General features: G+C 46.6%; 1 protein-coding gene across 21 annotated transcripts in view; it reads left to right on the top strand.

Moving 5' to 3' along the window:
- LOC132671191 (myomegalin) overlaps positions 1-13421 on the top strand; it is a 216426-nt gene that overhangs the window by 178230 nt on the left and 24775 nt on the right. For all 21 annotated transcript variants that reach the window (XM_060621698.3, XM_060621711.3, XM_060621702.3 and 18 more), the window contains 7 exons: positions 2484-2716; positions 5945-6380; positions 7207-7399; positions 8726-8842; positions 9442-9916; positions 11780-12015; positions 13002-13053. In XM_060621698.3, coding sequence (XP_060477681.1) covers positions 2484-2716; positions 5945-6380; positions 7207-7399; positions 8726-8842; positions 9442-9916; positions 11780-12015; positions 13002-13053 — 1742 coding nt within the window. The remainder of the gene's footprint in view (positions 1-2483; positions 2717-5944; positions 6381-7206; positions 7400-8725; positions 8843-9441; positions 9917-11779; positions 12016-13001; positions 13054-13421) is intronic.

Raw genomic sequence — 13421 nt, 5'->3', positions numbered from 1 at the left:
GGAAATGGTGCGGGGTGGTGGAGGAGGAACCTGTTAGATACAACTAACAGTGGGCCTAAAGGATCCATACTACCACCCTACAGACTGGAAACCCTGGGAGTTTATTTGGGAGAAATATAGAAATATTAACTTTCCATAGATGGGAAAGAAAAACTGTTGAAAAGGCTAGACTCTGAGTCATTTTTCATGCATTTGTATTTCAATTTTACAGATAAGTTAGCCAAAGTAAGCTTCCTTTAACGTGAAAATAAGAAAACCCAAATTAGCCTGGGAACAAATCGTCTCTCTATTTTCTCATTTTTAAGGGGGAAATTAGACCAGGTGGGCCTTCAGGTCCCTCCTGGTACTGACGTTCCATGGTTCTTAACTTTCTTTTTAAGGAAACTAGGCATATTTCAGTCAGTAGAAGATAACATACATCCAGAAAGGTACTTTAAAAATAGGTGAGACATTACAGGGAGACGTTATTTTCAGGCAGAAGGAACGAACCCTTAAGTTTTAGAAAAGAATAAATGTGCCCATATTCAAAGCTGAAGGCAGTGTTTATTGAAGTTAGTTGGAAAGGGTTTACATAGAAAGGTAATATCACATAGTTTAAATGAGGGATTGAGGTCCTAAATTTTCAAAAGTGGTTTTTATCCAGTCCCCCTTTCCTGATTTTTGTCCCAAATGCTTGGTGGCACACGCGGAGATAGGCCAGTCCTAACTAAGCCCAGCAGCAGACCGTAGAGACAAATGCCAGGCTCAGAACCCTAGAAATGCCTAGGAAATGAGCAACTGTGTCCATGCATGTTTCTTCTTTCTTTTCCTTTGCAACCTCAACTGCTGTACTGCTCACCGCCATTGCAAATGCACACTGTGAATCAGCCCCCCCCCCCCCCCCCCCACAGCCTAGATTTCACCACGCTCGGTTACCAGCCAAAGTCAATGGCTCTGTGCCAAGCCAAGCAGCTCAATCATTGATCCACTTAAGCTGCTCTGGGCTCTGTTCTGTTCAATATATTTGTGACCTGAATGAAGGTATAAAGCATATGATTAACTCCACAAATCATCCCCGGTCGAGTGGCTACTCCTTGATCTCTGGAGATGCACATCAAATATTTTGAGGACTTTGACCCTTGAGAAATGATTCTGTATAGCCAGAATGAATTTACAAGTGACAAGTGGAAGTCACATTATTGACACACATAGAGGAAACAACATGACCCAGAAACAGCTGTGGGAGAGAGGTGGGAAACTGGAAGATAACAATATACCTGAAGCTGAGTAGAATCCCAGAGTGCAGTCACAGAGAGGAAAATGAAGCAGCATGACACTGGGATGTATTAATATTGGACAAATGTGCAAGAAATCCTTGCACTAAAATAGTCATACACTGAGTAGGTTGTCATACTCAGGTTTTGGTTTCTACACTTTTAAAAGCCTAGGGAAAACTGGAGAGGAACAATAAGAAAGTCTTCAAGTTAAAACAATTCTCCTTTGAGGAAAAACTATATAACCTGCTTGAGTTGACACACTGAAGAGTAACTTCAAAAAGATCCTCAAAAAACAGAAAGGTGTTGGGGTGCCTGGGTGACTCAATCAATGGAGCGTCCGACTTTGGCTCAGGGCATGATCTCGTGGTTCGTGGGTTCAAGCCCCGCGTTGGGCTCTGTGCTGACAGCTCAGAGCCTGGAGCCTGCTTTGGATTCTGTGTCTCCCTCTCTCTCTCTCTGCCCTTACCCTGCTCATGCTCTGTCTTTCTGCCTCTCAAAAGTAAATAAACATTAAAAAAAATTTTTTTAATAGAAAGGTGTGCTGAAATTATTTCCACCTTGTTTCCTTCTCACGAGCTTAGATTTGTAGAGAGTTTGGCTGGCAGCATCAGCACCAGGATAATAGCACGTGACATTGGCTGCTGGGCAGGTGGCCTCACTAACTTCTCCATCGTTGGAGGGTGTGGTTCTCCTGCTGCTCGTGAAATTAAGCTTCTGTTTTACCCGTAGCTGAGTGCTTTCCGTCTTAGTCATCCTTTTTAGAGTCTTAGGTACAGACATGGCCTTCGGCTTTGAGTGCTGGTGTCTCAAGCTGTGCTCTTTGCAGTTGAGGACTCCAATGTTGGGAAGTCAGGGAAGCTTCCTGACTTGTGAGAAGACTTTCCTCGCTCTGTCCCACGGAGAGGGAACAATCACAGCATCCACGCTCTCCAGTCCTGTTTACACCTCATGTGTTGGCATTTGCTTTTATTTATGAAGTGCTTGTGTCTTTTCCTCACCTACCTCTGGATGCTGCTCTTCCTGCCCATCGCACTAATTCTCCCCACTCTCCTGGTGTCTTCCCCACCCAAACCAGTGCCCAGGACCCTTATGGCTGAGGAAGTCCTTAGGGGGAGCTTGTTTTAGGGCCGTCTTTTTTGTCCCCACTAAAGGCTGCCTTTGCAATCTGATGTTCCTTTGGGATCCCCCTTCATGACCTAACTTCTTTAAATTATGCTTTCCTTTCAGCTCATCAAGGTGGCTTTGGAGAAAAGCCTGGCAGCTGCAGAGACCCAGAACATATGTCTTCCCCCTCCTTCCTCGACAGGAGGGGATGGTAACAGGGGTCTTCAGGAGGAAATGCTCCACCTGAGGGCTGAGATCCACCAGCACTTAGAGGAGAAAAGAAGAGCTGAGGGGGAACTGAAAGAGCTAAAGGCTCAAATTGAGGAAGCAGGATTCTCCTCTGTGGCCCACATCAGGTAGGACACCCCCCAGAGAAGGAGAGCCTGCGGTGGAGAGGCCACCAGAGCCAAGGAGCTCACCTTGCTGCAGCCAAGCATTTGTGCTTAGGGCTTTTGGGCCCACAGCCCAAGCTCCATGCACGAATGGCTCAAATTCTTTATGGAAGAGTTAATAATATTGGATAGTAGTGATTATCAATAATTACCATTCAAATTATTTAAATGTGGTCTTAATTCAATATAATAATGCCCATTATTAGCCATACAGTCACAAGTGAAAACCTCCCAGTTGTATGACAGGCATTGCTCTTTGGAACTGACTGGATCATATGAGGAATCTCCTGCTACCCACGATGCTTCACTATTACATGCAGGGCAGAATGGTCTGTGGAGGAGAGTTTATACAGGGGCCCCTTCATCCCCACGCAGCTCTCCCTCAGCAGTGTAAATCCTTAAATCATGGAATAGCAATTTTAATCATCTCTGCTGTTTTGTTAGCTTTACAAAAGTGGCAGATAGCTGATTCACTGGCTAGATGGGCCACTCTGTTTTTAACGGTGTTTTTTCAAAAGATGCTCCAGGATCGTGCCAATGATGTACGGCTAATCCTTTCATTCATTCGCCCCTGAGGGTCATAATCCTCGTGTCCTGTTGTTTAGAACACGGCGGTGCAAATCTAACTCATGCCCTACTGTTTCCCTATTATGTGCCACTTAAACATCCCTGAGTCCTCAAATGATATTAGTGCCAAAGAGGACCTTGGCATCTAGCTTAATCCTTATTTCATAGCCAAGGAAACTCCGGTCTAAAAAGTTCTAGTAACTTGCTCAAAGTTGCATAATAGTCCATGGCTAGACCCCTGCCTTCCAATTTTTAATATCTGAGCCTTTTCTTCTATGTTGTATACTTTGCCAAACAATTTTGGAAATATTCTTGTGGGCATCCTTCATGCTGGTTCTTTTACTCTGAATTATTATGATATTTATTTCTACTTAAGTGAAAGCATACTTTTTTTCAGTTTTTGGTTTTTTTAATTTTTTAATTTATTTAATGTTTTTATTTATTTTTGAGACAGAGAGAGACAGAACATGAGCAGGGGAGGGGCAGAGAGAGAGGGAGACACAGAATCCGAAGCAGGCTCCAGGCTCTGAGCTGTCAGCCCAGAGCCCGACGCGGGGCTCGAACTCATGGACTGTGAGATCATGACCTGAGCCGAAGTCAGATGCTTAACTGACTGAGCCACCCAGGCGCCCCTGTTTATTTTTTTAAAGTAAGTTCTCTGCCCAATGTGGGGCTTGAACTCACAACCTCGAGATCAAGAGACGCACCCTCTACCGACTGAGCCAGCCAGCTGCCCCAAACATAACTTTTCTCTAGCCTTTTTTATATGTAAACTTGGTTAAGCTCATGGGTAAGAACAGTACATCTCTTTTGATACTACAGCTGAATATACAATCAAACCACATGTCAGTACCTTCATGGATTATTTTCTTTTTTTCCCTGGAGTTACTAACCTGAAACTCTGGTTTAGTTCTCCACCCAACCTTAAGAATCACAGATACTGTAGAAGCTAGGATCTATCCATCTTTTGAGACTTCATCAGTTACTATCATGAAAACAAAGGAATTTTCCCCCAAAACATGAAGCTATAACATAATATCAAGCATTGTTTTCCATACTATACATGCATTCCCTTCTCTCCCTCTTACACCTCTGTTTTGGCAAAAGCCCTATCCCCCTTCTTCTCCATTGAGGAAACTGTCTCATGGAGAGCCTGTCTGATTCCTATGTCCTAAAGAATTATCTTCCTTGATTCTCACTAGACAAGCCCTGCTCTTGATTCCAAGACTTCAGGATTCTAAGAAACCCAATCGAGGGGGGTTATCCAACTGCTAATCCTTCTGGGTGTGAATTACTTGTTTCCTTTGCCCCTTCTAGTCAGTGGTTCTCAATTTAGTGTGCTTAAGAATCACCTGCAGAACTTAAGTAAAAAGTAGATTGATAGGCCTTAGCTCTAAAGTTTTGGGTGTTTTTTTTTGTTTTTTTGTTTTTTTGTTTTTTTTTTTAACAAGCACCTCATAGGATTCTATGTTAGTGTTTTTCAGGTTTGCAGCTAGTACAGCAGGATTAAATGACTTCTCTGTTTCAGACCCTGAGTTAACCATACCATATATGCAATTTCATTTCAGCATCCAATTACTTCAGTAGGTATGAGTGATCCTTATTTTATGCAACAGGAAACTGAGGCTCAAAGAGGTTAAGCAAAATGCCTATTTAAATGCATTGCCTTGCTAAAGCCATGTTTTTTATTGCTTCCATCCAACCCTGCTGAAGGGTTTAGTGTGAAGAAAGGATGGGGCCTAGAATGTCTTAGTGAAAATTAGTTGTTTATCTGTTTTATTTCTTCCATAAATATGAATGTTGTCTGTGGCAGGCACTGTAGAGGCTCTGGGGATACAGAGTGAACAGGACAGAAAGAGTCCCCACCCTCCTAAAGATGATCTATCACAAGAGCCAGGCATAAAGCAAATAATTACAGAAGTACATTTGAGGGGCACCTGGGTGGTTCAGTCGGTAAAGTGTCCGACTTTGGCTCAGGTCATGATCTCATGGTCCGTGGGTTCGAGCCCCCCGTCGGGCTCTGTGCTAACAGCTCAGAGCCTGAAGCCTGCTTCAGTTTCTGTGTCTCCCTCTCTCTCTGCCCCTCCCCTGCTCACACTCTGCCTGTTTCTCTCCCTCAAAAATAAATAAACATTTAAAAAAAATTTTTTTTTAAAGAAGTACATTTGGTTGCAGTTCTGACTAGTATTATTTATTTCATGTTTTCCTAGGTCCCCATCTCTCATCCAGTGGTTGGAAACTGATGATAATTAATAGATAATTAATAATAAACTTGCCCTCGGCAAGGTCTTTCTTTCTTTCTTTTTTTTCTTAACCTTGTTTATTCCAGAGGCCACTTAAAATTAGAATAGGAGGGCTCCACGACATGGGTAAAGACGGAGTGTGTTAAGCCCAAGGCTTTTAGTAATTGTGTTGCCACCAAGGAGCGGTGGTAGTGTGGGCAAGGCTCACTCTCTTCCTGAGCCTTGGTTCCCTTGTCTACGGTATAAGGGAGCAGCTGTAGGCCTCTGAGGTGGCTTCACGCTTTGGGGTGTCTCCGAGTCTCTGCTGGACTGAGACGGGGGGTGCTGTCGGGACCTGAGGCAGAGACCAGAAGCAGCCCCTGACTGTGTGTGCTTTCTGCAGGAATGCCATGCTGAGCCTTTGCCTTGAGAATGCAGAGCTGAAAGAGCAGATAGGAGAAGCAATGTCTGACGGATGGGAGATAGAGGAAGACAAGGAGAAGGGCGAGGTGACGCTGGGAACTGTGGCAACCAAGGGGGGTCTGAATGAGAGCAGCCTTCAGGCCGAGTTCAGAAAGCTCCAGGGAAAACTGAAGAATGCCCACAGCATCATCAGCCTCCTCAAAGAGCAGCTGGTGCTGAGCAGCAGGGACAGGGATAGTCCACTTAGTCCAGAGCTCCTCGTGCGCCTGGCCCAGGAGATCGACAGGATGAATGCAGAGCCGGGCTGTTTTCCTGAGAAGTCCCAATGCCAAGAAGAAGAGCACGTGACCACGAAGCCCTGCCCCAGGCCCCAGAGCCTCAACCTTGGGGCTGCCCTCGCAGGGGCTGCCGATCAAGTAAGTGCAGAAATAGATGGAATGAAAGACCCTTGGAGAAGGGCTGGAGGCAACACTTCCGTCCTGTGGGTCAGGAGGGACTGAGGGAAGGGCACCTTTGCACCACGAGCAGCAGCAATGTTCCTCACGCATTCAGCCTTTAGAAAGGCTTTTACAACATCATGTCATAAACATTACTTGAGTAATTAATTTCTCATACGTATTTCTGGAGTGCTTACTTTTCCAGATAACACAGTAGGCATTGGCAGCAGGCAGTAGGAGCTGGTCTCTGCCCTTTTAGTACTCAGAACAGTGGGGAGGGAAGGCGTGGAACAGATTATTTCATAGGATGCGGTCTAGGGATGCCTGGAGTTAAGGCAGCCCAGACAAGTGGTGTGTAATGACATCTCTCCCTTATCACTGCCAGTTTCGTCACAGCTCATCACAGGTGTCTGCTCCTGAGGCTCAGGAGGGGCTAGTGGGGTCCTCTTAAGGGGAGGGGCTTTGCTGAGGGTTCAGTAAATGGAGAATGTAGAGGATTCTGAGAGCAGGGAGAAACAAGCAGAGGTTTCTACCCCTTCTCCTTCTAACCATTGCACGAACATTCGAGCAGAGCTCCCAGTAGACTCTACTGGCGATGTGCTATGTGCTGTAGACACAGAGATGAATGAAACATTATCCCAGGTCTGCGGGAGCTCGGTCAGGAAAGCAAGCAACTGCCAGTGGCATGAGGCACGCTGTGACAGACCCATGCAGAGAGTCCACAAGGCTCAGAAGGGGCAGCGGCAGTTGCTGCACAGTGCGTGACCTCAGACCACCCTGGTGTCTGTGCTGGCTCTTTTCACAGCTGGATAACCAGCCCCAGGCCAGAGACCCTGGGCCTCAGTCAGAATGTGGCCTTCCTGGATCCACCAAGCACCTGCGCTCCCAGCTGGCACAATGCAGACAGCGCTATCAGGATCTCCAGGAGAAGCTGCTGATCTCCGAAGCCACGGTCTTTGCCCAGGCCAATCAGCTGGAGAAATACCGAGTCATGCTTAGTAAGTCTTAGGCCCATCGTCACCAAGGCGTCTGTCTTCTCCCTGAGAAGCTGTGTGCTCTGCAGACTTCACTTTTCTTCCCCAGACTCGAAACCAGTGTCATCCTGACCCCGGCCCTAGAACTGTGGAAGGTGGATATGTAACTTCAGTCTGCACGTGGCAGAGAAGAATAAAGAACAAAGCAAGTTTGCAGTGAGCATATAGGGAGGAAATGGGCTAACATCTAGGTCTGCTGATTTTTTTATGTTTATTTTTGAGAGAGAGAGTGAGAGAGAGTGTGTGTGCACGAGCGGAGCTGAGAAAGAGGGGGACAGAGAATCTGAAGCGGGCTCTGTGCTGACAGCAGAGAGTCCGATGTAGGGCTTGAAGTCACGAGCCGTGAGATCATGACCTGAGCTGAAGTTGGGATACTCAACTGACTGAGCCACCCAGGTGCCCCTAGATTTGCTGATTTTTGGTATAGTCAGCAAAATGTCTTACCTCTCTCAACATAAACTGATAGTTTCTCTCCTTCTCTTGGCACCAAATCATATTCTTCAAAAATACATCATCATCTTTGGTCTAGAATCCATGCTTTCCAGGGGTGCCTGGGTGGCTCAGCCAGTTGGACATCCAGCTTCGGCTCAAGTCACGACCTCATGATTCATGGGTCCCAGCCCTGCATCGGGCTTTGTGGTGACAGCTCAGAGTCTGGAGCCTGCTTCAGATTCTGTGTCTCCCTCCCCCTGCCCCTCCCCCATCCACTGTCTGTCTCTCTCTCAAAAATGAATAAACATTAAAAAAAATTAGAATCTTTCTGATAGAACTTCCTGCAGTGATACAAATGTTCTGTATCTACATCACATCTGCTTAGGAGTCATGCTCATTCAACTTGGGAAATTTTATTTAATTTTAATTAATCTAATATGAAGTAGTCCCATGTGGCTAGTAGCAATCTTACTGAACAGTGAGGATTTAGATGCTTTAGGACTCTATATTAGTTCAGCTCCATTCATGTATTTACTGAAACTTTGTGGGTAAAGCACTTGCTAGTTTCACTGGGGCTTCTAAGGATAATATACAATGCCCAACTTAGAGATGTCTGGTCCCTACAAAGCCTCGGTTGTTGTAGGTGAGATCATCGGCAGCAGACATAGGCTCAACCCCATGGAAGGAAGTCCTGCCTGGAGTGGGTGGTCTCTTCTCCCACTTGAGTCCAAAGAAGCACCCATCCCACTCTGGCCCTGACCTCCTACCCCCTGAGGGCTAGGGCGTGTGCCACTGAGGTTGAGGGTGTATGTGGGAAATTCAGATCCTCTGTAACACCCTCTGTCTCTTCCCAAGCAGGTGAATCCCTGGTGAAGCAGGACAGCAAGCAGGTGCAGGTGGACCTCCAGGATCTGGGCTATGAGACATGTGGCCGAAGCGAGAATGAGGCCGAGCGGGAGGAGAGCACCAGTCCTGGTAGGAGCATGAGGGCGGGGCTTACCTGTCCACCCACATCTGGGGGATGTCGGCCTGTCCCACCCCTGATGGGCTGGGGTTGGGGGTGGTGTTGAGGACTGAAGGGGACACAGGACCAGAGAGGACAGGAGAGTCTGGCAGAGAACTCTTGCCCCAAATGAGGCTGAGCATGAGTTTGAATTTCTATAATTAGTTTTCAACATACTGCCATTAATTAAAAGGAAAAAAAAAGTTCCATCCAACAGATTATTAGAAAAAGCTTACTTTTTAATGAAAAGACAAGATGAGCTGTTGGGGACGTGCTAACCCTAAGTTTAAAAAATTGTCCACAATAAAATGGCTTTGACTGTAGGGACACCCACCAAACAGAAATCGTGAAGAGAAGAAAAATGCTCAGTACAACAGAAGGTGACCAGACCTGACCTGCAGAGCTGTTGGGTGGGTAAGAAATACGATGTTTGAATGCTAGGAGAGTGCAGGGCCGAATAAAGTTCTGCTTCAACTTTTGCTCTAGTAATGATTAGCCCAGCCACAGAGCAGTTTTCAGCTACCGCAGGATATGCAGCTCTACTCAGGAAGATGTCTTTGTCTTTTCTCAGAGTGCGAGGGGCACCTGATGGGCTCACCGCTGGCCAGCCCCCCTGGGAAAAAGCCCTTGGAGAGCCATCGAGGGAAGCAGGAGTTCCAGGCGTGTGGAAAGTCAGAAGACATCTCTGTCCTCCATAAGGACATCAGAGACCTGAAGACCCAGCTGCAGAACGCCAACAAGATCATTCAGAACCTCAAGAGCCGGGTGCGGTCCCTCTCAGTGACAAGCGATTATTCATCTAGTCTGGAGAGACCTCGAAAGCTGAAGGCCGTTGGCGCCCTCGAGGGATCCTCCCCTCATAGTGTCACTGACGAGGATGAGGGGTGGCTGTCCGATGGCACTGGGGCTTTCTACCCCCCAGGGCTTCAGGCTAAAAAGGATCTGGAGAGTCTGATCCAGAGAGTGTCCCAGCTAGAGGCCCAGCTCCCGAAAACTGGAGCGGAAGGGAAGCTGGCCGAGGAGCTGAGGTCAGCCTCGTGGCCTGGGTAAGGAGGGCACTCTTTGGACCCTTGTTTAACTGATGCTGGCTAAGTTTGTGTTTGAGGCTGGGTAGCCCGGGCAGGTGGAAGAGAGAACCAGTCGGGGCAATCAGCAGAGCACCTGTTAACAGGCTAGGCCTAGATCTGAAGAAAGAACAGGTGGGCCCTGCTGGGAGACAGCAGCTCTCCGGCATTTCATCTCAGGAACCTGTTAGCAAAGTGACAGGATATGTGGTGTAGTAGTAAGACCGGCGTCAGACTGCCTGGGTTCGAATCCTAGCTCTGGCACTTTCTAGCCATACCACTTACTTGGACTTTCTGGGCCTACTTCTTTTTCTTTTCTTAAAAAAAAAAATATTTTTTAGTGGTTATTTATTATTGAGAGACAGAGAAACAGAGCACAAGCATGGGAGGGGCTGAGAGACAGGGAGACACAGAATCTGAAGCAGGCTCCAGGCTCTGAGCTGTCAGCACACAGTCTGGGCTTATTTCTTTACCTATTAAATGGGGATAGTAAGAGAACCTATCTCAAAGCCTGGTTGTTAGGTTTAAAAGAATTAGTACAGGGGTGCCTGGGTGGCTCAGTCAGTTGGGCCTCCGACTCTTGGTTTCGGCTCAGGGCATGATTTCACAGTTCGTGAGTTCAAGCTCCATGTTGAGCTCTGCACTGGTGGCTCAGAGCCTGCTTGAGAGAGATTCTGTCTCTCCCTCGGTCTGCCCCTTCCCCACTTGTACACACACACACACACACTCTCTCTCTCTCTCTGTCTCTCTCAAAAATAAGTGAGTAAACATTTGAAAAACAAAAAGAATTAGTAGAAGCACTTATAATTACATAACACATACTAAGTCCTCAATACTATTTACCAGAACTATTATTGATATTGGTACTTTGTGTTGAAAACACTGGGTAGACTTCCATCTCGGTATCTGTCCTTGTTATCTGCACTGAGTGTCAAACCACTTAAAAAGCTTAGTGGCCTCAAACAATAGTTTATGTGGATTGGGCTCAGCAGGGTGGTTTTCACTGGGGGTGTCTCTCATGCAGTTGCCATCAGATAGTGGCTGGGGCTAGAGTCATCTGAAAGTCCTGAGTGGGCTGGGCGTGGCTTCTTCAATCACACATCTAGTGATGCAGTGCTCCTTGGCTTCTCTCTTTCTCCATGTGGCTTCTTGTCTTCTGGGGTCTTTCTTCCTGGTGGTGGCCTCTCATAGTATGGTGGTCTCAGGGTAGTTGCCCTTCTGCATGGCAGCTGGCTTCCAACAGACCAGAAGTGGTCGTTGCCAGGACAGTTAAGAGCTAGACTTGGCACCGTATCACTTCCACTATAGTATCTTGGTCATAGTGGTCACAGAGCTTGCCCACATTTAAGGAGGTGGAGAATAGCCTCTACCTGCTAATGAAAGACGAGGCAAAGGCATGTTGCCAGACACTGTGTGGAACCGGAACTTGTATAATGGCCATCTATAGATGGTCTTTGAAACAGAAGGCATAAAAGATTCCACCCAGACTTAGGACTAAGTCATTCTAATCACTGAATTTATTTTTTAGTATTTATTGGGTATCTATTTAGTGTTTATTGAGTATCAACTGTGAGTCTACACTCTACTAGTCCTGGAAGGAGTATAAACATTGCCACTGTATTGACCTTAGAACTTAGGATCTGTTTGGACATAGAACAATGGCATACTAATTTGTTGTAGTCATTTGTCAGAGCAGGATATACTCTTAAATACCATCTTTGGTTTATGTGCCAGAATTCAGCTTGTGGGAGCTCCTTAGAGATATTCTCACAGAAATCTCTACAGAGGCCCCAGGATTTAATATTCACTCTTTTTCATTCTTTTTCCTCTTCTCTCCTGCATTAGGAAATATGATTCCCTGATTCAGGATCAGGCCCGAGAACTATCCTACCTACGCCAGAAGATAAGAGAAGGGAGAGGTATCTGTTATCTTCTCACCCAGCATGCAAAAGATACGGTAAAATCTTTTGAGGACCTTCTTAGGAGCAATGACATTGACTACTACCTGGGGCAGAGCTTCAGGGAGCAACTTGGTCAAGGAAGCCAGCTGACAGAGAGGCTTACCAGCAAACTCAGCACCAGTAAGTTGGCCACAGGGCTTTGGCACATTCTCAGTCACTCCCGCAGCCTTTTAACCCACGTCCTGCTTCCACTTCCTTTCCTGGGGCCATTACAGGATCAGAACTGGTTGGTGGGTGGGCATTGAGGTGGAACACATCTCAATGGGTTGGAGAGGCCATGATTGCAACTGCAGAAACTTGAGCACTGGTGGCAAGTGACCTTTAGGGAAGTAGGCTGTGTCCACCCAGTGTTAAGAGATCGGAGGACCTCATCATACTGAAAAGAGCCTGACCTGTGAATTTCAAGACCCACGCTGTGGCCCAGATGCTGCCATTAACTTGCTTTGGGCAATGGCTTAGCCTTTCAGTGTCTCTGTTTCTTTGTTTACTGCATGGTATCATACATGAGTATAATTCAAATATAGATAAAGCACCTTGCCCTTTGGACATGGTCTAGGCACCAAATGTCATAGTGCAAAGGCTGGGAATATTGGTTATTATTGGAGCCCTTTACTTCAAAAAAACTTCCTGAGAGCATCCAAGGGAATATAGCAGGATCAGTCTTGGGAGCCAATCATCCACATGCTGGTGGCAGGTACAGAGGTGGGACAGGGATGTCTGTCATCTCCTCAGAGCAAGAGTGGGTTCTATTGAATGCTATGATGGGACACAGAGCATACATCTGGGAATCCATCTATGGCAGGCTTGGAAGTTAGAATGTTCCAGAGAGAAGCTGGGCAAGTGCCTTTTAAACTTCTCTGCATTGATTTAGGGCAGAGGAAGTCACGATGCTGATACCAGGTCAGGGAGGTCTGCCTGGTGAGCTCAGGAGACCCTACAGGTCTCCCCTCTGAGGGCACAATCTGAAGCCTCTCCGAGCAATCCTCCCAAGCATCCTGGACATGCACAGAGGAGTCACCATTCTGTACCCACAGAGGCTCCTCCTGTAATGGGGGAAGTGGGACCTGTTTAATTTCTTACCATTTCTTTCTGAATTTGGCTTGCAGAAGATCATAAAAGTGAGAAAGATCAAGCTGGACTCGAACCGCTGGCTCTCAGGTAATTTGAGATAGGATCTGGTGAAGGAATCAGGAACAAGGCCCAGGGGGTCCAGGGTGAATGCAGCTTCACAAATCAGGGGGCAGGAAATGCTGATTGTAATGACTTCATTCATTCATGAAACATCTTACTGTTGTGCTTAGCCTAAGTCTTTACTCTCTTTTGATATAATTCTGTTGATTTCCATTTGCATCTTTATTCTCCAGACCCAGAGTCGGACTGACCCAAAAGTAAACTAAACAGGTTTCAGGGGCCCTTAGCACTCCGAACCCCTCCCCAGCTCTCCTCCTGTGTGTTTAAAGACGAGATGTGCAGTGCTGAGTTGGCTTACCCCGAGTTGAGTTGACAGCTAGCTTAATAACCGTCCA

Source organism: Panthera onca, chromosome C1, assembly GCF_046562875.1.
Source record: "Panthera onca isolate mPanOnc1 chromosome C1, mPanOnc1 haplotype 2, whole genome shotgun sequence".
NCBI classification, from domain to species: Eukaryota; Metazoa; Chordata; class Mammalia; order Carnivora; family Felidae; genus Panthera; species Panthera onca.
This window is presented reverse-complemented; position numbering and strand designations above follow the sequence as displayed.